General features: G+C 34.0%; 1 protein-coding gene across 1 annotated transcript in view; it reads left to right on the forward strand.

The window, feature by feature from the left end:
* LOC138311493 (sperm flagellar protein 1-like) overlaps nucleotides 1–26,232 on the forward strand; it is a 40,242-nt gene extending 14,010 nt beyond the window's left edge. The window contains 3 exon segments of the mRNA XM_069252821.1: nucleotides 11,617–11,655; nucleotides 23,289–23,436; nucleotides 25,323–26,232. Coding sequence (XP_069108922.1) covers nucleotides 11,617–11,655; nucleotides 23,289–23,436; nucleotides 25,323–25,472 — 337 coding nt within the window. The 3' untranslated portion in view covers nucleotides 25,473–26,232.
* The last annotated feature ends 6 nt before the right edge of the window (nucleotides 26,233–26,238 follow it).

The following is a 26,238-nucleotide window of genomic DNA, read 5'->3' on the forward strand; positions in this document are numbered from 1 at the left end:
TTAACGATTTATATTTGGGGAAAAATATTCTTAAGTTAATTTTTTAAATGAGTTGTCAAATTTCAAATTCACTGTAAAATTGATTCAAATTTTCTATTCATTTTAAGACACATGGAATATTAGGCTTATAAAAAAAGAAATAGATGTTTACGATGCCTACAGAATGCATAATGGTCAAAGTTAAATCAATAATTTAGTAAAATACTGAAAGCTCTGAACTTTCAACCTTCTTAAAACATTGTTATAATTGCACTACATTTTTGAAAATATCTATTATTATTGATAATTCCGCATTGATACTTACTGGGAAAATTTTGGATGAGTCCAATGTTTTGTTTTTAACACGTTTTGTATATTGAAATTTTGGATAAAACAACATCTCAAAAATGAATTTTTAAAGTTCAATTTATCCTTGGGAGTTTTGGGGTCAAGTTTATTTTCCAAGTAATTTTATTTTTATTGTTCTAAAAATCAAATTGTATTTTGCCAATTGCATTTTAAATATCATAAATTGTTCAAGATTGCAAAAAATTTCTTTATTCAATTTTTTCTTTTAATTTATTTGGGAATAAGTTTTTTATAATGGTCTATTTTGTTTTCAGCCAATAAGGAACGTAAAATATTAAACGTTTTTCAAGTTTTACTAAGTTTGGCCTATTGTTTACATGACATGTCATGAACTTCATGATATGATGTATGAGATAAAGCAGGTCGGAAGTTTTGTTATCATTTTTTTTGAAAACCAAATCTTTTTATGATGTTATTATAAATTTAAACATTTCTTCACCTTATAAAAACTGTTTTAATTTTAAACAGGTCATATGAATCAAGTTTACTTTTTGAGCAAGTTTCTATTTTGTCTATTGTTTAAGCTTAAGTCATCATAAATGTTTATGATTTTTATTTTCCTAATGTGTATGGATGCTGAACGTGATAATACAACCAATTTGGGGCCCTTTAGGGGATTTTTGAGTCTGTTTATTTGTCATATTTCCATGTTAAAGTTTTTGAGCAAGTTTCTATTTTGTCTATTGTTTAAGCTTAAGTCATCATAAATGTTTATGATTTTATTTTCCTAATGTGTATGGATGCTGAACGTGATAATTCAACCAAATTGGGGCCCTTTAGGGGGTTTTTGAGTCTGTTAATTTGTCATATTTCCATGTTAAAGTTTTTGAGCAAGTTTCTATTTTGTTAATTGTTTAAGCATAAGTCATCATAAATGTTTATGATTTTATTTTTCCTAATGTGTATGGATGCTGAACGTGATAATACAACCAATTTAGGGCCCTTTAGGGGGTTTTTGAGTCTGTTAATTTGTCATATTTCCATGTTTAAATAGTAAATACTTGAACATCAACTTCTTCTGAATAGGCGAGCTTTGCTGTTCTCCAACAGCTCTTGTTATAAAATGTCTTTTGTTCATATTTGTTTATTTATCATATTTACATAAATTATGACTATAAAAATGACATTTTGAGAACGAATTTATTTTCCTGATAACAAAACTGCATACATAGAAATCAAACCCTAAATTCTCAACAATAAGCCTGAATCAAAAATGAATGGTCTTGAAAGTAAAGCCTTCGATAACAAGCTGCTCTTGAAAGTAATCATGCCTTAGATTCCTTTCAGGGAATTATCTATTTACGTGATGTGTGGTCAATGTAACATTCTTTTGTTGTTATTTTATTATGTATATATACATACAGTAAAACAGCAGACGACCGGGTCAATAGTTTGAGAAATATGGGGTATTTGACTCATCTGAGGTTGGTCATAGAGAGTCAGAAATAGGTATATGTTCTGGTCACAATATTTGACAAATCTTGCATAACAATTAGATTATTGTTTTCAAGCTTTACAAATATATAGGACGGTGATTTTCAATTGTAATGTTAATAAAATGAGTATTTTATGAAAGTGCACGTTGTAAAAATGCTGATTCAGAAGATGATTGGAAGTGTATATTGTAGGCCTACCCCCTATACCGAATGTCTAGTTAGCGATCTACATTTTGGTCAAGAGGTACATTGCAGATTTATTGTTAAGATTAGCCAATTCACTTTTCATAAATGAGTTCAAAACAATACACTGTAAAATTGATAATCGAAATATCATTGAAAGACACTAGGCTTATGTAAAAAGAAATAGATGTTTACGATGCCTACAGAATGCATGAATTTCAAAGTTAAATAACCTAAAATTGTAAAATTTATACTGAAAGCTCTGAACTTTCAACCTTAACTAAAACTAAAACATCGCAAAGTCTAGTAAGTATAGGATTGAAATTGAACATCGATTACATTACAAAATATGGAGAACTTGATAAAACAGCACTACATTTTTTATCTATGCAAATTGACAACTTCCGCATCTGTACGATAGAGAAACACTTACTGGGAAATAACTTCCAGAAATTGCTCATGGATGAGTCCAATGTTTTGTGGGACACCTGTGTTTTATAACACGTTATCTCAATTAAGGAAAATCTCAAAAAAAAAACTATATTTTAAAAATTTTGTAGAACCACCCCACTCTGTAAACATGGAATTTTATGCGAGGGGAGAATTTACGCAAATTACGCAAAGGATGCTTGATCGGGAAAATTTTCCAAGCGTGTAATATTTTGCACATATATGAAATTTATTGTTAAAATTCTAAAAGTATATATCATCGACGAAAAAAACAACACTACGAAAGGTTTATGTATGCCAATCGCGAAATTAAACACCCGCAAAATATCCAGGTTTATAGTATTACATGACATCACAATGCAAGATTTCTATATTTGGGTATGACCTCAATTTTTTTGTTAATCTTATATCACCCTGGGATGATGCCACAATGCCTAGTTAGGAATTTTCTGGTGGATATCTTGTTGTAGTTTCAGCCAATAAGGATCGAAGGAGCAAAACACAGGCCGTATACGTGTAAGAACACATTTGGTTGGACAAAGGAGTAACAGTTTGGGCCCTATGGTGGCCATGATAGATAAGCATTATTTTTTGTTTACAGATACCCGGGGGTTACAACATCATGATATGATGTATGATTAAGGTCAGGTCGGAGTCCCTTGTTGGTTATGGGGGTTAAGCAGGAGGGGGAATTTTTTCTGTTTTGTCCTGTTTTGTTCGAACTAAATTATATTTTTGAATGTTTATTTATGAATTATAATATTTAAAGGGCCACTTCCTTTCCGAAACGGCTTTTAACTTTTAAAATAGGAATGTAAAATGAGATCAATAATTTTGTAAAGTCGCAGAAGTTATTAACTATACGTTTACTAGCACACTTATCATCACCTTCAGAACTGATTAATAAGAATGAATAAAATGTTAATTTTCATAACACGGGTCGTTTTATGTTTTCCTGCCGTCGTCCTAAATACCGCGCGGTAGTTGACTATCACTGCGCCAGACGGCAAACCAGTGAAATGAATCTCCACTGTTATCGTATATTAGACAGGAAATCTTGCATATTTCTTCATCTTATATATTAGACAGGAAATCTTGCATATTTCTTCATCTTCATTATTTTATGTCATATCCACCATATAAATGTTGTTGTTGTTATCCAGATCGCGATGCTTCCTCATCTTAAGCCATCCATATCTATTTTCTTTTGTTATTAATGTTTTTAAGAAACCTTTAAATTTTGCTCCGGAAAGGTAGTAGTGGGCCTTTAAGGTCTAATTATAGAAGGGCATATATTTTGGGGGCTATTCCATCTGGACCAGCTGGTTTTATTTTATTAATGATTTGAATCTGGTCTATAATGTCAGTGTCAGTAATTGTAATATCAGACAGTTTTACATGACTAAAGGGAGGTAAATCATGTTGAATGAGTATCATCTATATAGTTAGATATTGAGGTGAAAAAATTATTAAAGGCATCAGCTTTCTCTAATGGATGGATTAAGATTTTATTATTAACTTTTAAAGCTGGTGACTTTTTAACTTTAGTGAAGAAATTGATTTGGTTATTCTCCACCACTTACCTTGAGGGATGGATTTATCAATTTGAGAGTTTTGTAGTTTAGTAATATAATTAGTTTTAGCTTTTCTTATAAGATCGAAAGATTTATTCCAAATTTCCCTAAATGCTTCCCAGTCCTGAACTTGATTTCTATTACATGCTTTCTCTGTGAATTCTGTTTTTTTTTTCCTAAGACATAGCCTAATTTCATTATTTTATCCACGGTTTATCAGATGGGCAAATTGTAACGGATTTGCAAGGAACATATTGTCAATAACATCATTAAGAATTTGAATAAATTTTTCATTTATATCATTAACATCAGTCTATTGATTGTAATTCGTTATTAATGAAATCCCAGTTGGCACTTTCAAATTGATAAAAAAGTTTTTTGTAAGATTTTTCACGCGGTGTTTTGAAAACAAGATTTAAAAGAATAGTACAATGGTCACTACAAGTTTGGAGGTAGTACCTCAGTGTTACTAACAATGTTAGGATTGTTTGTAAAAATATAATCAATACTTTTAGCAGATGTGTCAGTTATGCGTGTTGGTGTTTGGATTAGGCTGTTTAGTTGGTATTTTGTTAAAATAGTGTGTAGATGTGAAGTGTTGGGGAGTCTCATCATGTCCTGATTGATGTCACCCAGTAATGATTACATTAGTGTTCAAGTTTAATCAAGTTTTCTATAAGATCATCAAAATGTCGCCAATAGTTAACTCTGGAGTTAGGTGGACGATAGATGCAACACAAAAGAATTTTTTTTATTAGAGTTTTGCACTTCTATAACTAAATTTTCAATATTGGGGTTTTCCAGATCAGTTCGTCTGGTAGATATTAAGTTTTCTTTGGTAAAAATCAGTATACCACCTCCATTATCTATTTCTCTATCTCGTCTGAACATAACTGGGTGTGAATTTAGTGCCAAGCTATCATCAGTTATAGTGTTGTTTAAGTGTGTTTCAGTTAAGCAGACTATATCATACTCCGAAAATTCAGTTTCGATAAAATCTGATTTGTTTCTAAATGATCTCACATTAGAATGAATAATTGACAAGGTAGATACTGGTAATGTCTCTCAAGGGATTGACCAGGATTGGGATGAACATCACCACTAAGAAGTATTAATAAGATTGACAAATAGAAGATTAAAAGAAAAAGTATTTTATAATGTATACATATAACATATATGGAACCGTTTGGGCTTAGTAGAAAAAGTGTAGTCTATTGGCCCTGGATTAGGATGAATGTCACCAGATAGCTCCAATAAGAAAATACTCTGATGGGCAAAAAAAAACATTTTTGATTTGCATTGCAATAATTTGAATTAACAGGTATAGGGTAAACAACAAATAAGCACTTCCACACACACACATTCATACCAAAAGTAAAGATTAATATACATTTAGATAGAATATTACTGCTAACTTAATTAGGTAGCAATTCAATTAATATAAGAATTACTCTGAATGAAGAGTATTTATGTAACATAGACAAGTTGTTATTTAGTTGCGACTTCACAAAGGTAATTAATTAAGTAATATTTGGTCTAAATATAGATCTGTGGTTACATATAAGATTATATATACAAACAGCAGTTTGGATACAGGGGGACAACAAAATAAATAAAATAGAGTAGCTAGCTATAGAATAGTACGTAGCTTGTAAACAGCAACAACGGATTTGAATACAGTCAGAGGGAGACAACCAATAAATATAGTATAGCTTGTAACTGGCAATAATTGGTTTGGATACAGTCAGAGGGAGACAACCAATAAATATAGTATAGCTTGTAATTGGCAATAATTGGTTTGGATACAGTCAGAGGGAGACAACCAATAAATATAGTATAGCTTGTAATTGGCAATAATTGGTTTGGATACAGTCAGAGGGAGACAACCAATAAATATAGTATAGCTTGTAATTGGCAATAATTGGTTTGGATACAGTCAGAGGGAGACAACCAATAAATATAGTATAGCTTGTAATTGGCAATAATTGGTTTGGATACAGTCAGAGGGAGACAACCAATAAATATAGTATAGCTTGTAATTGGCAATAATTGGTTTGGATACAGTCAAAGGGAGACAATCAATAAATAAAATAGAGTAGCTAGAGTAGTTTGTAGCCTGCATTGTAATCAGCAACAACAGATTTGTCCTGTTAATTATCTAGTAATAAGTTTTTAGGTAAAAATTATGAGCAGAAAACACTAAAATACAATATGTAATAGCCAAGTCTTGCTATTTTTTAAATACTCAAATTATTTGATCTATTGATCTGACATTATTACTTATTTATTAGTGACTATTTATATAAAAAAGGAGAGATATTATAACATAGTACAAGAATAGCTAATACAAGGTCAACTCATATTCAGACACATTATTAATTTTCAATGAACAGCAAACATATGATAACTGTTCGTCGCTAGGTGCTCCAGGCTCAAAGAATAAATAGGAAGTTAATGAGAATAATACAAGCAACTTTTATACATATATAAGAGAATATTGTTGATTAATGAGATACAAAATGATAATTACAGATTAAATTTTAATAGTAGAGCAATAAAGAAAGGGGAAAAAGAAGAATAAAAAGAAATACTAATGAAAAGAAAACCATGAACAATAAACCATATAGGTATATAATTAGGAAGTAAATAGATGATAAGTTGATAAATAAGTAAGTAACTACAATAAACACTGAATATAAAGAAGACAAGCATACAAGTTAACAATAAGTAATGCTTGGACAAGCGAGCAAATATAGAAAAAAACAAAAACAAAAACGATATAAACACTAAGCTGTACATGCAGCGGCTAGACAAGCAAGTTAAGCTAGATATTAGATCAGGTTATTCTTATGCTTTTGTTGCAAAACGAATACTTATTTGCATAGTACTTACTATATATTGCTGCAGGAAGTATCTGAAGTAAAAAAACCTTAATCAATAATAGTAGGAAGTACTAAATAGGAAATTTAATATAATAAATAAAACTTGAATTAGGCAGAAGAATGTAATAATTATAATGATCATGCTAAGCAAGTGGTATTTACATATAAGTTATAGATAACATATCAAACTAATTTGTTAACATATATACAAGTAAATCATATGCATATGATACAAAAAGAACTCTCTCTATAAGTAGCATATATATCAAATTTACAGATTACATGTTTGTATTATGCGATTTGCTTATACATCCATTTTGAGATAGTAGATTGGTATAATAGCTATGGAGGTTAAGGTCTATAGTTCGTCATTAAGACTTTGGCAGTGGTGTCGAGGTCATCGAACAATGCAGGCAACGGGATATAGCTAGGCGCACTAGCATTGAGTTCAGGGGATAAGCCATCCTTCAGAGGACCAGTAACAGTGTTAGTTGGCACATGGAGGGACCGGCTTGGTTGGGATTTGGTGACATTGAGTTTAATTTTCAGGAATTTTTCAAGGTCACTTACACTTGTGACATGAATAATAGAATCTTGTAGGGTTTTGACCATAATCCTGCCATCATCGGTCCAGCATCCTTGGATTTTTTAGCTCACCTGGCCCAAAGGGCCGGTGAGCTTATGTCATGGCACGGCGTCCGTCGTCCGTCGTCCGTCTGTCGTACGTCGTCCGTCTGTCCGTCAACATTTCCTTTAAATCGCTACTAGTCATAGAGTTCTGCATGGATTGTAACCAAATTTGGTCACAAACATCCTTTGGGGAAGGGGAACAGAACTTGTATAAATTTTGGCTCTGACCCTCCCGGGGGGCAGGAGGGGCGGGGCCCAATAGGGGAAATAGAGGTAAATCCTTTAAATCGCTACTTGTCCTAGAGTTCTGCATGGATTGTAACCAAATTTGGCCACAAACATCCTTGGGGGAAGGGGAACAGAACTTGTATAAATTTTGGCTCTGGTCCCCCGGGGGCAGGAGGGGCGGGGCCCAATAGGGGAAATAGAGGTAAATCCTTTAAATCGCTACTTGTCCTAGAGTTCTGCATGGATTGTAACCAAATTTGGCCACAAACATCCTTGGGGGAGGGGGAACAGAACTTGTATAAATTTTGGCTCTGACCCCCCGGGGGCAGGAGGGGCGGGGCCCAATAGGGGAAATAGAGGTAAATCCTTTAAATCGCTACTTGTCCTAGAGTTCTGCATGGATTTTAACCAAAATTAGCCACAAACATCCTTGGGGGAAGGGGAACAGAACATGTATAAATTTTGGCTCTGGTCCCCCGGGGGCAGGAGGGGTGGGGCCCAATAGGGGAAACAGAGGTAAATCCTTTAAATTGCTACTAGTCATAGAGTTCTGAATGGATTGTAACCAAATTTGGCCACAAACATCCTTGGGGGAAGGGGAACAGAGCTTGTATAAATTTTGGCTCTGAGCCCCCGGGGGCAGGAGGGGCGGGGCCCAATATGGGAAATAGAGGTAAATCCTATAAATCGCTACTTGTCCAAGAGTTCTGCATGGATTGTGACCAAGTTTGGTCACAAAAATCCTTGGGGAAAGGGGAACAGAACTTGTATAAATTTTGGCTCTGGTCCCCAAGGGGCAGGAGGGGCGGGGCCCAATAGGGGAAATAGAGGTAAATCCTTTAAATCGCTACTTGTCCTAGAGTTCTGCATGGATTGTAACCAAATTTGGCCACAAACATCCTTGGGGAGGGAGAACAGAACTTGTGTAAATTTTGGCTCTGACCCCCCGGGGGCAGGAGGGGCGGGGGCCCAATAGGGGAAATAGAGGTAAATCCTTTAAATCGCTACTTGTCCTAGAGTTCTGCATGGATTGTAACCAAAATTAGCCACAAACATCCTTGGGGGAAGGGGAACAGAACATGTATAAATTTTGGCTCTGGTCCCCCGGGGGCAGGAGGGGTGGGGCCCAATAGGGGAAACAGAGGTAAATCCTTTAAATCGCTACTAGTCATAGAGTTCTGAATGGATTGTAACCAAATTTGGCCACAAACATCCTTGGGGGAAGGGGAACAGAGCTTGTATAAATTTTGGCTCTGAGCCCCCGGGGGCAGGAGGGGCGGGGCCCAATATGGGAAATAGAGGTAAATCCTATAAATCGCTACTTGTCCAAGAGTTCTGAATGGATTGTGACCAAGTTTGGTCACAAAAATCCTTGGGGAAAGGGGAACAGAACTTGTATAAATTTTGGCTCTGGTCCCCAAGGGGCAGAGGGGCAGAAGGGGCGGGGCCCAATAGGGAAATCAGAGGTAAATATTCAAATTCCTTCAGAAATGAAACGATGAACCTGTATCTAGAACATTACTTTGCATTACAAACCAGGTGAGCGATACAGGCCCTCTGGGCCTCTTGTTATTTTTGTATACCGGTTCGATTATTGTATACCTGTTTAATTATTATATACCTGTTTAATTATTGTATACCTGTTTTAATTATTGTACATACCTATTTTTATTTTTGTATACCTGTTCGATTATTGTATACCTGTTTAATTATTGTATACCTGTTTAATTCTTGTATACCTGTTTTAATTATTGTATACCTGTTTAATTATTATATACCTGTTTAATTATTATATACAGTAAAACCCCTATAACTCGAACAGCAGGGGACCAGATCAATAATTCGAGGAATACAGGGTATTCGACTCATCCGAGGTTGGTCATGATCGATCGTTGGCAGTCAAAATGTCCGGTCTCCCTATGACAAACAATGCATTGCAATGACATTTTAATTACCGTAATTTCAGCATTTTAGATTTTTTATGAAAACTGTTTTTTGATAGCAATATCAAGTTGAAAAAAAACATATATTACATAAAATGGGGGTTTGAAAATACTGACGACAAAGTAAATCAAATGTAAACGATCGTCAAACGTGGTGCAAAATACCATATTGGTTAAAACAGACAATGTGTACAATTTCGATGATTTAATTATCTAAAATCATTTAACACATTTACAAAATAATTTAACCAGTTATTAACCAGCATAGTTACGAACAAACAACGATACCAATGTCTACCTTGTAAAAGCGTTAGGTTACACGTGTTCACGAGGAAAGTTACGAAAATACAATTTGCAGGAAAAGATACGGAACGCACTGATAAAAACGAACATGGGTCAATGTGATTTGTACTTAGCACTATCAAATTTTGGAATCGTTTATATCTTTTGAAAAAAACAACACAGAAATTTAAAAAATGGACTTTTACAGGAAGCCGGACGTCAGCGATTTCTTCCGACTCTTTTGTCATTTCACAATGCGTACGTTCTATAAACACGAATCAACATCTTCAGTTATTTCGTATTTAAGCGAAGATTATTACGAGAGAGACTCGATTATTTAATGCCTTTTCTGAAATATTCAAATAAAGTTTGCATCAAACAACGACTGGCGATCGTGTAGGTAGGTAAACCGAAAGGCTTGATACGACACCTGTAGAAACACAGGTCGAGAGCTATTATCCGTGACGGTCGGTGCAGTCAGGTGTGACACAGGTAAAAAAAATATCAAGGGCACCTGTTCGACGAATGCATGGGTAGATACTATGTATTTGCTGAAACGGGGATAAATTTCTGTTCGAGGAATAAGGGGTATTCGACGAATAGCTGTTCGAGCTATCCAGGGTTTTTGTTACATAGATTATATAGGGACACGGTCGGGACCGTACGACTAGTTCGACGAATAGGGGGTATTCGAGGATTCGAGGGGTACTCGGGTTCGAGTTAGAGGGGTTTTACTGTACCTGTTTAATTATTGTATACCTGTTTATTATCATAAACCTGTTTAATTATTGTATACCTGTTTAATTATTGTATACCTGTTTAATTATTATATACCTGTTTAATCATTGTATACCTGTTTAATTATTGTATACCTGTTTAATTATTATATACCTGTTTAATCATTGTATACCTGTTTAATTTTTATTTATACCTGTTTAATTATTGTATACCTGTTTAATTATTATATACCTGTTTAATACTGTTTAATTATTGTATACCTGTTTAATTATTATATACCTGTTTAATTATTGTATACCTGTTTAATTATTATATACCTGTTTAATTATTATATACCTGTTTAATTATTATATACCTGTTTAATTATTGTATACCTGTTTAATTATTATATACCTGTTTAATTATTGTATACCTGTTTAATTATTATATACCTGTTTAATTATTGTATACCTGTTTAATTATTGTATACCTGTTTAATTATTGTATACCTGTTTAATTATTATATACCTGTTTAATTATTGTATACCTGTTTAATTATTGTATACCTGTTTAATTATTATATACCTGTTTAATTATTATATACCTGTTTAATTATTGTATACCTGTTTTAATTATTATATACCTGTTTAATTATTGTATACCTGTTTAATTATTATATACCTGTTTAATTTATTATATACCTTTTTTAGTTATTATATACCTGTTTAATTATTGTATACCTGTTCGATTATTATATACCTGTTTAATTATTATTATACCTGTTTAATTATTGTATACTTGTTTAATTATTATATACCTGCTTAATTATTGTATACTTGTTCGATTATTGTATACCTGTTTAATTATTGTATACTTGTTTAATTATTATATATACCTGTTTAATTATTATATACCTGTTTAATTATTGTATACCTGTTTACAGTGAATATGTAGACTTGATCACCAGTCAGAACCTGGGAAGGTAATATTGGAACTGTGGTGTTGTGTTTCTTAATCCTGTCACTGGGTGTTGTTAGATTCTAATATTTTTCGGTTGTTGTCACCTGTCTTTTTCCAGCAGTCATATATAATTGTCTTTGTATTTTCCTCTTAATCAACCATTCGTTTATGAATGGTTGTCAACATCTCATTCATGAATCAAATAATGAACAGTGTTTAGGAATTAATTTATCAAGATAAAACTTAAAGATTAAATTATAAATTTAAAGCAGAATGTTGAACTATTTCACATTAGAGTTAAAATAGTTTGAGTATTGTCAATAGAGTTAAAAATAGGTCGAGTGTTGTCAGTCGAGTTAAAAATAGGTCGAGTGTTGTCAGTAGAGTTAAAAATAGGTCGAGTGTTGTCAGTAGAGTTAAAAATAGGTCGAGTGTTGTCAGTAGAGAAGCATTTGTTTGTTTGTATGAACCTTCCTTTGTAACAAGCCTTTGTTTGTTTGTATGAACTTTCCATTGTAACAAGCCTTTGTTTGTATGTATGAACTTTCCATTGTTAACAAGCCTTTGTTTGTTTGTATTGACCTTCCATTGTAACAAGCCTTTGTTTGTATGAACTTTCCATTGTAACAAGCCTTTGTTTGTTTGTATTGACCTTCCATTGTAACAAGCCTTTGTTTGTATTGACCTCTCATTGTAACAAGCCTTTGTTTGTTTGTATGAACTTTCCATTGTAACAAGCCTTTGTTTGTATTGACCTTCCTTTGTAACAAGCCTTTGTTTGTTTGTATGGACCTTCCATTGTAACAAGCCTTTGTTTGTTTGTATTGACCTCTCATTGTAACAAGCCTTTGTTTGTTTGTATTGACCTCTCATTGTAACAAGCCTTTGTTTGTTTGTATGGACCTTCCATTGTAACAAGCCTTTGTTTGTTTGTATGAACTTTCCATTGTAACAAGCCTTTGTTTGTTTGTATTGACCTCTCATTGTAACAAGCCTTTGTTTGTTTGTATGAACCTTCCATTGTAACAAGCCTTTGTTTGTTTGTATTGACCTCTCATTGTAACAAGCCTTTGTTTGTTTGTATGGACCTTCCATTGTAACAAGCCTTTGTTTGTATGATGACCTTCCTTTGTAACAAGCCTTTGTTTGTTTGTATGAATTTCCATTGTAACAAGCCTTTGTTTGTTTGTATGAACTTTCCATTGTAAACAAGCCTTTGTTTGTTTGTATGAACTTTCCATTGTAACAAGCCTTTGTTTGTTTGTATGACCTTCCATTGTAACAAGCCTTTGTTTGTTTGTATTGACCTTCCATTGTAACAAGCCTTTGTTTGTTTGTATTGACCTTCCATTGTAACAAGCCTTTGTTTGTTTGTATTGACCTTCCATTGTAACAAGCCTTTGTTTGTTTGTATTGACCTTCCATTGTAACAAGCCTTTGTTTGTTTGTATGGACCTTCCATTGTAACAAGCCTTTGTTTGTTTGTATTGACCTCTCATTGTAACAAGCCTTTGTTTGTTTGTATTGACCTCTCATTGTAACAAGCCTTTGTTTGTTTGTATTGGACCTCTCCATTGTAACAAGCCTTTGTTTGTTTGTATTGACCTCTCATTGTAACAAGCCTTTGTTTGTTTGTATTGACCTTCCATTGTAACAAGCCTTTGTTTGTTTGTATGAACCTTCATTGTAACAAGCCTTTGTTTGTTTGTATTGACCTCTCATTGTAACAAGCCTTTGTTTGTTTGTATGAACTTTCCATTGTAACAAGCCTTTGTTTGTTTGTATGGACCTTCCATTGTAACAAGCCTTTGTTTGTTTGTATTGACCTTCCATTGTAACAAGCCTTTGTTTGTTTGTATGAACCTTCCATTGTAACAAGCCTTTGTTTGTTTGTATTGACCTCTCATTGTAACAAGCCTTTGTTTGTTTGTATGGACCTTCCATTGTAACAAGCCTTTGTTTGTTTGTATGAACCTTCCATTGTAACAAGCCTTTGTTTGTTTGTATTGACCTCTCATTGTAACAAGCCTTTGTTTGTTTGTATGGACCTTCCATTGTAACAAGCCTTTGTTTGTTTGTATTGACCTCTCATTGTAACAAGCCTGTGTTTGTTTTTATGAACTTTCCATTGTAACAAGCCTTTGTTTGTTTGTATGGACCTTCCATTGTAACAAGCCTTTGTTTGTTTGTATGGACCTTCCATTGTAACAAGCCTTTGTTTGTTTGTATTGACCTCTCATTGTAACAAGCCTTTGTTTGTTTGTATTGACCTCTCATTGTAACAAGCCTTTGTTTGTTTGTATGAACTTTCCATTGTAACAAGCCTTTGTTTGTTTGTATGGACCTTCCATTGTAACAAGCCTTTGTTTGTTTGTATGAACCTTCCATTGTAACAAGCCTTTGTTTGTTTGTATTGACCTCTCATTGTAACAAGCCTTTGTTTGTTTGTATTGACCTTCCATTGTAACAAGCCTTTGTTTGTTTGTATGAACTTTCCATTGTAACAAGCCTTTGTTTGTTTGTATGAACCTTCCATTGTAACAAGCCTTTGTTTGTTTGTATGAACTTTCCATTGTAACAAGCCTTTGTTTGTTTGTATTGACCTTCCATTGTAACAAGCCTTTGTTTGTTTGTATGAACTTTCCATTGTAACAAGCCTTTGTTTGTTTGTATTGACCTCTCATTGTAACAAGCCTTTGTTTGTTTGTATGAACCTTCCTTTGTAACAAGCCTTTGTTTGTTTGTATGAACTTTCCATTGTAACAAGCCTTTGTTTGTTTGTATGAACCTTCCATTGTAACAAGCATTTGTTTGTTTGTATTGACTCTCATTGAAACAAGCCTTTGTTTGTTTGTATTGACCTTCCATTGTAACAAGCCTTTGTTTGTATGTATGAACTTTCCATTGTAACAAGCCTTTGTTTGTTTGTATGAACCTTCCATTGTAACAAGCCTTTGTTTGTTTGTATGAACTTTCCATTGTAACAAGCCTTTGTTTGTTTGTATGAACCTTCCATTGTAACAAGCCTTTGTTTGTTTGTATGAACCTTCCATTGTAACAAGCCTTTGTTTGTTTGTATGAACTTTCCATTGTAACAAGCCTTTGTTTGTATGTATGAACTTTCCATTGTAACAAGCCTTTGTTTGTTTGTATGAACCTTCCATTGTAACAAGCCTTTGTTTGTATGTATGAACTTTCCATTGTAACAAGCCTTTGTTTGTTTGTATGGACCTTCCATTGTAACAAGCCTTTGTTTGTTTGTATTGACCTTTCATTGTAACAAGCCTTTGTTTGTTTGTATTGACCTTCCGTTGTAACAAGCCTTTGTTTGTTTGTATGGACCTTCCATTGTAACAAGTCTTTGTTTGTTTTTATGGACCTTCAATTGTTACAAGCCTTTGTTTGTTTGAATGAACCTTCCATTGTAACAAGCCTTTGTTTGTATGGACCTTCCATTGTAACAAGCATTTGTTTGTATGGACCTTCCATTGTATCAAGCATTTGTTTGTAAGTACCTTCCATTGTAAGAAGTCTTTATTTGTATGAACCTTCCATTGTATCAAGCATTTGTTTGTATGGACCTTCATTGTATCAAGCATTTGTTTGTATGGACCTTCCATTGTAACAAGCATTTGTTTGTATGGACTTTCATTATAACAAGCATTTGTTTGTATGGACCTTCCATTGTAACAAGCCTTTATTTGTATGGACCTTCCATTGTATCAAGCATTTGTTTGTATGGACCTTCATTGTATCAAGCATTTGTTTGTATGGACCTTCCATTGTAACAAGCATTTGTTTGTATGAACCTTCCATTGTATCAAGCATTTGTTTGTGTGGACCTTCATTGTATCAAGCATTTGTTTGTATGAACCTTCCATTGTATAAAGCATTTGTTTGTATGAACCTTCCATTGTAACAAGCATTTGTTTGTATGAACCTTCCATTGTAACAATTATTTGTTTGCATGAACCTTCCATTGTAACAATTATTTGTTTGTATGAACCTTCCATTGTATCAAGCATTTGTTTGTATGAACCTTCCATTGTATCAAGCATTTGTTTGTATGGACCTTCATTGTATCAAGCATTTGTTTGTATGAACCTTCCATTGTAACAAGCATTTGTTTGTATGAACCTTCCATTGTAACAAGCATTTGTTTGTATGAACCTTCCATTGTATCAAGCATTTGTTTGTATGAACCTTCCATTGTAACAAGCATTTGTTTGTATGAACCTTCCATTGTATCAATTATTTGTTTGTATGAACCTTCCATTGTAACAATTATTTGTTTGTATGAACCTTCCATTGTATCAAGCATTTGTTTGTATGAACCTTCCATTGTAACAAGCATTTGTTTGTATGAACCTTCCATTGTATCAAGCATTTGTTTGTATGAACCTTCCATTGTAACAATTATTTGTTTGTATGAACCTTCCATTGTAACAATTATTTGTTTGTATGAACCTTCCATTGTAACAAGCATTTGTTTGTATGAACCTTCCATTGTAACAAGCATTTGTTTGTATGAACCTTCCATTGTAACAAGCATTTGTTTGTATGAACCTTCCATTGTAACAAGCATTTGTTTGTATGAACCTTCCATTGTAACAATTATTTGTTTGTATGAACCTTCCATTGTAACAATTATTTGTTTGTATGAACCTTCCATTGTAACAAGCATTTGTTTGTATGAACCTTCCATTGTAACAAGCATTTGTTTGTATGAACCTTCCATTGTAACAATTATTTGTTTGTATGAACCTTCCATTGTAACAAGCATTTGTTTGTATGAACCTTCCATTGTAACAATTATTTGTTTGTATGGACCTTCCATTGTAACAAGCATTTGTTTGTATGAACCTTCCATTGTAACAAGCATTTGTTTGTATGGACCTTCCATTGTATCAAGCATTTGTTTGTATGGACCTTCCATTGTATCAAGCATTTGTTTGTATGGACCTTCCATTGTATCAAGCATTTGTTTGTATGGACCTTCATTGTATCAAGCATTTGTTTGTATGAACCTTCCATTGTATAAAGCATTTGTTTGTATGAACCTTCCATTGTAACAAGCATTTGTTTGTATGAACCTTCCATTGTAACAATTATTTGTTTGTATGAACCTTCCATTGTAACAAGCCTTTGTTTGTTTGTATGAACCTTCCATTGTAACAATTATTTGTTTGCATGAACCTTCCATTGTATCAAGCATTTGTTTGTATGAACCTTCCATTGTATCAAGCATTTGTTTGTATGAACCTTCCATTGTAACAAGCATTTGTTTGTATGAACCTTCCATTGTAACAAGCATTTGTTTGTATGAACCTTCCATTGTAACAATTATTTGTTTGTATGAACCTTCCATTGTATCAAGCATTTGTTTGTATGAACCTTCCATTGTAACAAGCATTTGTTTGTATGAACCTTCCATTGTAACAAGCATTTGTTTGTATGAACCTTCCATTGTAACAAGCATTTGTTTGTATGAACCTTCCATTGTAACAATTATTTGTTTGTATGAACCTTCCATTGTAACAAGCATTTGTTTGTATGAACCTTCCATTGTAACAAGCATTTGTTTGTATGAACCTTCCATTGTAACAAGCATTTGTTTGTATGAACCTTCCATTGTAACAATTATTTGTTTGTATGAACCTTCCATTGTAACAAGCATTTGTTTGTATGAACCTTCCATTGTAACAATTATTTGTTTGTATGAACCTTCCATTGTAACAATTATTTGTTTGTATGAACCTTCCATTGTAACAAGCATTTGTTTGTATGAACCTTCCATTGTCCCTATAATAATGGACATCAAGTTACATAATGGACTCCTAGGTGTCCATTATGTAATATAATGGTCATATACAACAAAGGAAACTTTACTAGCTGGGCTTTTATATTAACTCTGGAACATATGACTTAAAAATCTGCAGCTGATAGTCTTTGGCAATTGACCTATAATAGGATGAATAATGTATGAATGCAGAGTACATCACTACATTTAATCTTATATTTATTTGTTACCAGTTGTCATTCATCATCAGATGAATGCCATTCAGATGATGGCATGCTATCTTTGTCACAGTGGTAAACTTTCCATGTTTATTTTCTTACACTAATATAAACATATATATAAGATAATTGTATGATGAGTGGTATAAAAATGCATGATGCTTTATTTTTACACTGGTTTTGTAAAATATAATATCTCAATATTTAAGATGATGCATGAACTGTATTCATTTTCTTCATTTGCAGCACTTTCACTATTTAACTTCTTAATTCACGGCTCTCTATTGAAACATACAGTTAGAATGATTACTACTGTACATGTCTATTCAAGGGTAGATTAGTTTGATGAATTATAGGTTTAAGCTACATTGTCAGAATGGCTGATGCTGCATCTATTGTCCATCCATCAACTTTAAATTGCTACTAGTCATAGAGTTCTGCAAATTACACAAGAAAAATCCTTAATTGGGGAATTTAAGTTTGTATCAGTCTTGGCTCTTACCCACCAGTGGGGCAGGACATGTGGTGCTAAATATGGGAGATAGAGGTAATTCCTTTAAATCGCTACTGGTCATGGGCCAATAACATCTTTTGAGAACAAAGTTTATAAAAATTTTGGCCCTAACCGCTTGGGGCATTAGTGTTGGGGCCAAATAGAGGGAAATTTGATGTCAGTCTAATCCTGCACTTACAACATCGCTTGGTTTAACAAACCAGATAAATGATACAGGCCCTCTGGGCCTCTTGTTGTTTTTGGATGAAATAGTAGATAGATTCGTACATTTTAATTAACACAATACCGAATTTGTCTTATGCTAATCAAATTTCTTCTTTAACCGTATTTATTAGCTCACCTGCCCGAAGGGCAATTGAGCTTATGCTTGGTGCAGCGTCCGTCGTCTGTCCGTTGTCCGACGTCAACTTTTCCATTTAAACAACTTCTTCTCCAAAACTTGGAAACCTAGAGTCCTGAAATTTGACTTATAGCATGCTGGGATGAAGGGCTACCAAGTTTGTTCAAATGAATGACCTTGACCTTCATTCAAGCTCATAGGGGTCAAATAGGTGAAAATCTTTAACAGACTTCTGCTAAATAACCAAGAGGCCTAGAGACCTGAAATTGGGCCTTTTACATGCTGGGATGAAGGGCTACCAAGTTTGTTCAAATGAATGACCTTGACATGCATTCAAGGTCACAGGGGTCAAATAGGCTGAAGTATCTTGTTAAGACTTCTGCTTCATAACCAAGAGGCCTAGAGACCTAATATTTGGCATGTAAAATGCTGGGATGAAAGCCTACCAAGCTTGTTCAAATGAATGACCTTGACTATCATTCAAGGTCACAGGGGTCAAATAGGCTAAAATCTTTAAACGACTTCTTTTTAGGTCACCTGAGACGAAGTTTCAAGTGACCTATTCTAATCGCCTTTTGTCCGTCGTCGTGCGGAGTGCGTCGTGCGTCGTATGTCCGTAAACAATTTACATTTTCGACTTCTTCTCCAAAACTGCTGAAGCAATTTCAATGAAATTTTGCACAAACCTTCTCAGGCATAAGGCCAATCAAAATTGTGAATTATATGGTCCCCACCCCCCAGGGGGCTGCGGGAGGGGCCAAAAGGGGTAAAATTGAGTAAAATTTCAAAAATCTTCTTCTCTACTCACAGATGTGGTAGAATCAAATACTCTTCATAGATAGAAAGGTGTTAAGGTCCTTTACAAAAATTGTGAATTATATGACCCTGGGGTCTCTAGTTTCCCCCTGGGGAGGGGGTTAAGTTTACTATAGTTTATATAGGGAAAACACATTTTTGAGCATTATTTGGTCATTTGTAATAGGAAATGAGTCAAATGTTGTCAGAATTGTCAGTATGAGATGGTCATTAAATCCTATTAACAAATTTTCTATGACTGACCCCCAGGGGCCTTAGGGGCGGGGTCAAAACGAGTTAAATAGGCTAAAACTTCAAAAATCTTCTTCTGAAATTCTGGATATGGTAGAATCAAAAATTCTTTTCATAGATAGAAAGGTCTTAAGGTCCTTTACAAAAATTGTGAATTATATGACCCTGGGGTCTCACGTTTCCCCCTGGGGAGGGGTCAAGTTTACTATAGTTTATATAGGAAAAACACATTTATGAGCATTTTTTGCTCAATTTTCATTGGAAACGAGTCAAACTTGGTTAGAATTATTAGCCTGAGATAGCATTTTAACATCATATCCATATTGGTCCTGGCCTGCCCCCTTGGGGCAGAGGGCCAAAAAGTGTCAAATAGGCTAAAACTTCAAAAATATTCTTTTAATATTCTGAAATGGTATAATCAAATACACTCTATAGATGAAAAGGTCTTAAAGTGTGTTTTATAAAAATTGTGAATTATATGACCCTGGGGTCTCATGTTTCCCCTTCGGGAGGGGGTCAAGTTTACTATAGTTTATATAGGAAAAACACATTAATGAGCATTTTTTGCTCAAGTTTCATAGGAAATGAGTCAAACTTGGTTATGATTATTAGCCTGAGATAGCATTTTAATATCATATCCATACTGGTCCTGGTCGACCCCCTGGGGGTAGAGGGGTGGGGCTAAAAAAGGGTCAAATAGGCTAAAACTTCAAAATTATTCTTCTAAAATTCTGGAAATAGTAGAATCAAATAATTATAGATGGAAACTGGTCTTAAGGTGTTTTATAAAAATTGTGAATTATATGACCAATAGGTCTCATGTTACTATAGTTTATATAGGAAAAACACATTAATGAGCATTTTTTTATCAATTTTCATAGGAAATGAGTCAAACTTGGTTAGAATTATTAGCCTAAGATATAGCATTTTAATATCCATATCAGTTCTCGATGACCCCCTGGGGGATCAGAGGGGCAGGACCAAACAGGGTCAAAATGATTAAAATTTCAAAAAATACTTCAAAGTTCACAGGTTTGATAGAAGCAAATACTCTTCATAGTCTAAAAAGTCAAATTATAAATCACTGACCAACTTCAAGGCCCAGCATATAGTGTTTATATGTCTTTGATTTGTTTCATTATTTGTTTCATTATATATTCTAACTCAGGTGACCGTTAAGGCCCATGGGCCTCTTGTTAATAACCAAGAGGGCTAGAGACCTGATATTAGGCATGTGAAATGTTGGCATGAAGCGCTATAAAGTTTGTTCAAATGAATGACCTTAACTTTCATTCAAGGTCACAGGGGTCAAATTGGCTAAAATATTTAGATGACTTCTTCTTAATAACCAAGAGGCCTAGGGACCTTATATTTGGCCTGTGGCATGCTGGAATAAATGACTACCAAGTTTATTCAAATGAATGACCTTGACCTTCATTCAAGTTCACAGGGGTCAAATAGGTGAAAATCTTTAAATGACTTCTTAAAAACCAAAAGGCATAGGGACCTGATATTGGGCCTGTGGCATGCTGGGATCAAGGGCTACCAAGTTTGTTCAAATGAATGACCTTGACCTTCATTCAAGGTCACAGGGGTCAGATAGGCTAAACCCTTTAAACAACTTCTTTTTAATAACCAAGAGGCAAAGGGGCCTCTAATGTGCTTAGGGATGATATAAATTCTTATTCACTCTATTTGTTAAGTATGAACCATGCATGATTACCAGATAGCAGGTGAGCGATTCGGGCCCATTGGGCCCTTGTTTACTTCTTTAAACAAATAATTCAAATAATAAAATCTTGCACAAGAAAATCATATCTTCGTTTTTGATATCTTATCAAAAATATCAATACATATGTCTGGTAGTATGGAGTTGAATTACAAAGTACATGTCCAAGTATGTGAAACATTTAAAAAAAATACATAATATTAATTTACATGTACAAATATGTGAACTTTTCAAGGAATTACATTGTATAATATGTAAAACTTTCCAAATTGTAAAGAGTTTACTGTTTATCTTACCTTTCAACTAAAAAGTTATACTGTTGTAAGTCGGTATATGGTATTAGTGTTTATGATGTCATGTTTCTAGTTGTACATATTACATAGTACTTTAATTTTTAGACCAATCAGACAACAAAATGGCCAACAGGCAGTCATCATTCAGACAATTTGACAAATGAAGTTAGTTATTACTATTTCTGCAAAAAAAAATGTACTGTACATTAATCTCTAAAATCTTACATATAGGTTCCTCTTGGAGCATGTGAATGATCAAGAAACATCATGATCGATAAGCAGCCATCTTGGTTTTTGACACTTTTACAAACACAACATAGAGAACAGTGGGCATATATATATCATATTAGAGGATAGTAGTCTGTGGCTGCTTGTTGACTTCATGTGAAGTTTCACAATATGTATCAATATTTTCAAAGGAAAAATTAAGGAACTTTAATGACATAGATCATTTAATGGTGGCCGTAAGATCTCTCTGGGATCTCTTGTTAGAGTAAGATATCCTATTCCAGTCAGTTCCATTCACTGGTGGTGAGTAAGATCCCTCTGGGATCTCATGTTAGAGTAAGATATCATATTCCAGTCAGTTCCATTCACTGGTGGTGACTAAGATCCCTCTGGGATCTCATGTTAGAGTAAGATATCCTATTCCAGTCAGTTCCATTCACTGGTGGTGACTAAGATCCCTCTGGGATCTCATGTTAGAGTAAGATATCCTATTCCAGTCAGTTCCATTCACTGGTGGTGACTAAGATCCCTCTGGGATCTCATGTTAGAGTAAGATATCCTATTCCTGTCAGTTCCATTCACTGGTGGTTACTAAGATCCCTCTGGGATCTCATGTTAGAGTAAGATATCATATTCCAGTCAGTTCCATTCACTGGTGGTGACTAAGATCTCTCTGGGATCTCTTGTTAGAGTAAGATATCCTATTCCAGTCAGTTCCATTCACTGGTGGTGAGTAAGATCCCTCTGGGATCTCATGTTAGAGTAAGATATCATATTCCAGTCAGTTCCATTCACTGGTGGTGACTAAGATCCCTCTGGGATCTCATGTTAGAGTAAGATATCATATTCCAGTCAGTTCCATTCACTGGTGGTGACTAAGATCCCTCTGGGATCTCATGTTAGAGTAAGATATCATATTCCAGTCAGTTCCATTCACTGGTGGTGACTAAGATCCCTCTGGGATCTCATGTTAGAGTAAGATATCATATTCCAGTCAGTTCCATTCACTGGTGGTGAGTAAGATCCCTCTGGGATCTCATGTTAGAGTAAGATATCCATATTCCCAGTCAGTTCTTGTAGAGTAAGATATCTATTCCAGTCAGTTCATTCACTGGTGGTGACTAAGATCCCTCTGGGATCTCATGTTAGAGTAAGATATCATATTCCAGTCAGTTCCATTCACTGGTGGTGACTAAGATCCCTCTGGGATCTCATGTTAGAGTAAGATATCCTATTCCAGTCAGTTCCATTCACTGGTGGTGACTAAGATCCCTCTGGGATCTCATGTTAGAGTAAGATATCATATTCCAGTCAGTTCCATTCACTGGTGGTGACTAAGATCCCTCTAGGATCTCTTATTAGATTAAGATATCGTCTTCCAGTCAGTATTAATTTGGAATGCTTACATATAGTCTAAAGTTGGAAGTGATTTTTAAATTCTGATGGTTATTTGATGTTGTTCTGTCTATTTGACATGTTTTTACAGGTCCGAGCCGATCGTACCTCAGGTGACCAATGTTGCTGCTCCTCGTCCGGCTGTGCCTTATTTCAGTGGTCAAGAGACGGATGCAGTGTCATCGCTCATGTATGAGGAGAAAATACAGGAGAGCAAGTCAAAGGATGAAACAATAGAGGTACAATCTGGTGTAGGGCTTATTTCATACTAATATCAGCATGCACACTTATTCATACTTATATCAGCGTGCATACTTACCATATTTTCCCTAATGAGGGCGCCGGGCGCGGGTAAATGGCCGAGGGGGCGCCGTTATTTGAGACCATTTTTAGATGTTTTTTTTCTGAAACAGACTATAGTCATTTTTCTTTTAGTTTTGTATTTTTCTGAAACTTACTATAACCAACTTACGTTTTGAAGTCAAGTTAGTATTAAAATTACATAATTATGAAGAAATGTATGCACCAGAAGTATTAAACATTGGTTAAATATGTCTGTTTCACGAAAGATTGGCATTTCATGCTAGCCTGCTTGTTTACAATGCGTACACAAAATGGCGGACTGTGCTTTCGATTGCTACTTTCGTTTTGTGGCGGATGGGAAATACCGACAAGAGCACACAATAAAACGTTTAGAAATGATAACATTCATGTTATTTAGGAACCTTTATCATAGATATACAGTAAGTATTCATAAAACCTGTATAGACATCGCTAAAATGTTGTTGCCAGTGAGTCTTCATCCATACACGTGTGTGGGGCATTCAAGTGACACGTTTTGTTTTGAACATGGCCTTCTCACTGTTTCTATGTGTAAACACTTGGCAAAGATGTCCTAAGTTGTCCAATGCAATAAATTTAGTGCTTATACAAGGTGATCGGATGTCTGATAAGCATCAGATTGATGTGAAACAGTATTTTATTAGCGTCTGCAAAGACAAATTGTCACAATCTGGCAGAAAAATTGTATGAAATTAGTTGATTTATTTCAGCAAAAAACGTGGGGGCGCCCTTATTAGAGGAGGCGTTCTTAATAGAGAAATAGAGTATATCATACTTATATCAGCTACTACTTATATCATATTTATATCATACTTATATCAGCTACATACTTAATATATTTATATCATCGTATATCAGCATATGCTACTTATATCATACTTATTATATACATACTTAATACTTATATCATACATCAGCATACTTATATTCATACTTATATCAGCATGTATACTCATACTTATATCAAGCATGCATATTACTATATCATATATCATACAAATGCATACTTATATCATACTTAAATCAGCATGCATACTTATTCATACTTATATCATGCATACTTATTATAATCATACAACATGCATACTTATATCATACTTTACTTATATCAACATGCTTACTTATATCATACTTATATCAGCAGTGCATTTATTACTTATATCAGCATGTATACTTATATCATACTTATATCAGCATGCATACTTATATCATACTTATATCACATGCATACTTATATCATACTTATATCAACATGCATACTTATATCATACAGTATACTATATCATACTTATATCAGCATGCATACTTATATCATACTTAAATCAACATGCATACTTATATCATACTTATATCAGCATGCATATACTTAAATTATATCATACTTATATCAGCATATACTTATATCATACTTATATACTTATAGTGCATGCATACTTATATCATACTTATATCAACATGCATACTTATTCATACTTATCAACATGCATACTTATATCATACTTATATCAGATCTATATATCATGCATACTTATATCATACTTATATCATGTATACCTTATATCATACTTTATCAGCACATGCATACATATATTACTTATCAGCATGCATACTTATATCATACTTATATCATACTATGCTGCATATACTTTTAAGATTATAAACAGAAGAAATATAAACGTAATTCAAAGAACTGAACAAATACTTTACTCTTTATCTTATTGTATAAATCTTGATTTTTCAAAATGGCATACTTATATCTGCATTGATTAAACGTTGAATGCAGATTCTCCAGGCTAAAATCAGTCGACTGGAACATCTCATGCACCTTAAAGACCTTAAAATAAATGACCTTCAGGAACACCTAAATGACCTTCAACCCACGGTACAGACAAGGAAACAACCAAAGAACAACCAGCAAAAATACTTCCGATGATCAAATCCAACAGTTTGTCAGAAAGTTGCAATTATCACAGTATCTCATAAGCAGTATTTTTATTTAAAAAATGTTATAATAATGTCTTTGTTTCCCTGTCATAATATATATATGAAAAATATATGACATATATAATACTTGTACTTTTAAAGGCTCAATATACATAACTTTTCAGGGTTTTTTTGTAATCACAAACCTTTACAAAGATAAAACATTGCAGCAATGACCTAGAATAAATATGAAAGACTTGTATTTTGACATTATTCTGTGAAGATAAACCTATGATATCGAACGGTCAAATATTGTTTTGTAAACATACCTGCCATCTTGAAACGCTGACAATTACCAAACCGTTTCATATATAGACCACAGGGGCCTGGCATAAATAAATAACCACCAGTAATATATTATATATATTTATTATAGTATCAAGGGTATGAACTCTACTGTAGAAAAAATCGTACATATTATTCTTTTCAATAAACGGGCTCTACATATCAGTGACGCATATCTTACCTCAAAGAGAAATAATTGATACGCTAATGCATACATAACTGTTGGTTAGAAATTTGTGTCAGACTCCTGTGTATAGGCCTACACATATTTAGGTCACCTGACCATAGGTCATGTTGACCTATTGCGATAGTATTTTGTCCATAGTCGTGCGTCGTGCGTTGTCGGTTAACAGTTCCTTGTGAACGCGATAAACTTTGAGTAAATATAGACCGAACCTAATGAAACTTTGTATATAGACTAATATTGGAAG

This window comes from Argopecten irradians, unplaced genomic scaffold, assembly GCF_041381155.1.
Source record: "Argopecten irradians isolate NY unplaced genomic scaffold, Ai_NY scaffold_0033, whole genome shotgun sequence".
NCBI lineage: Eukaryota > Metazoa > Mollusca > Bivalvia > Pectinida > Pectinidae > Argopecten > Argopecten irradians.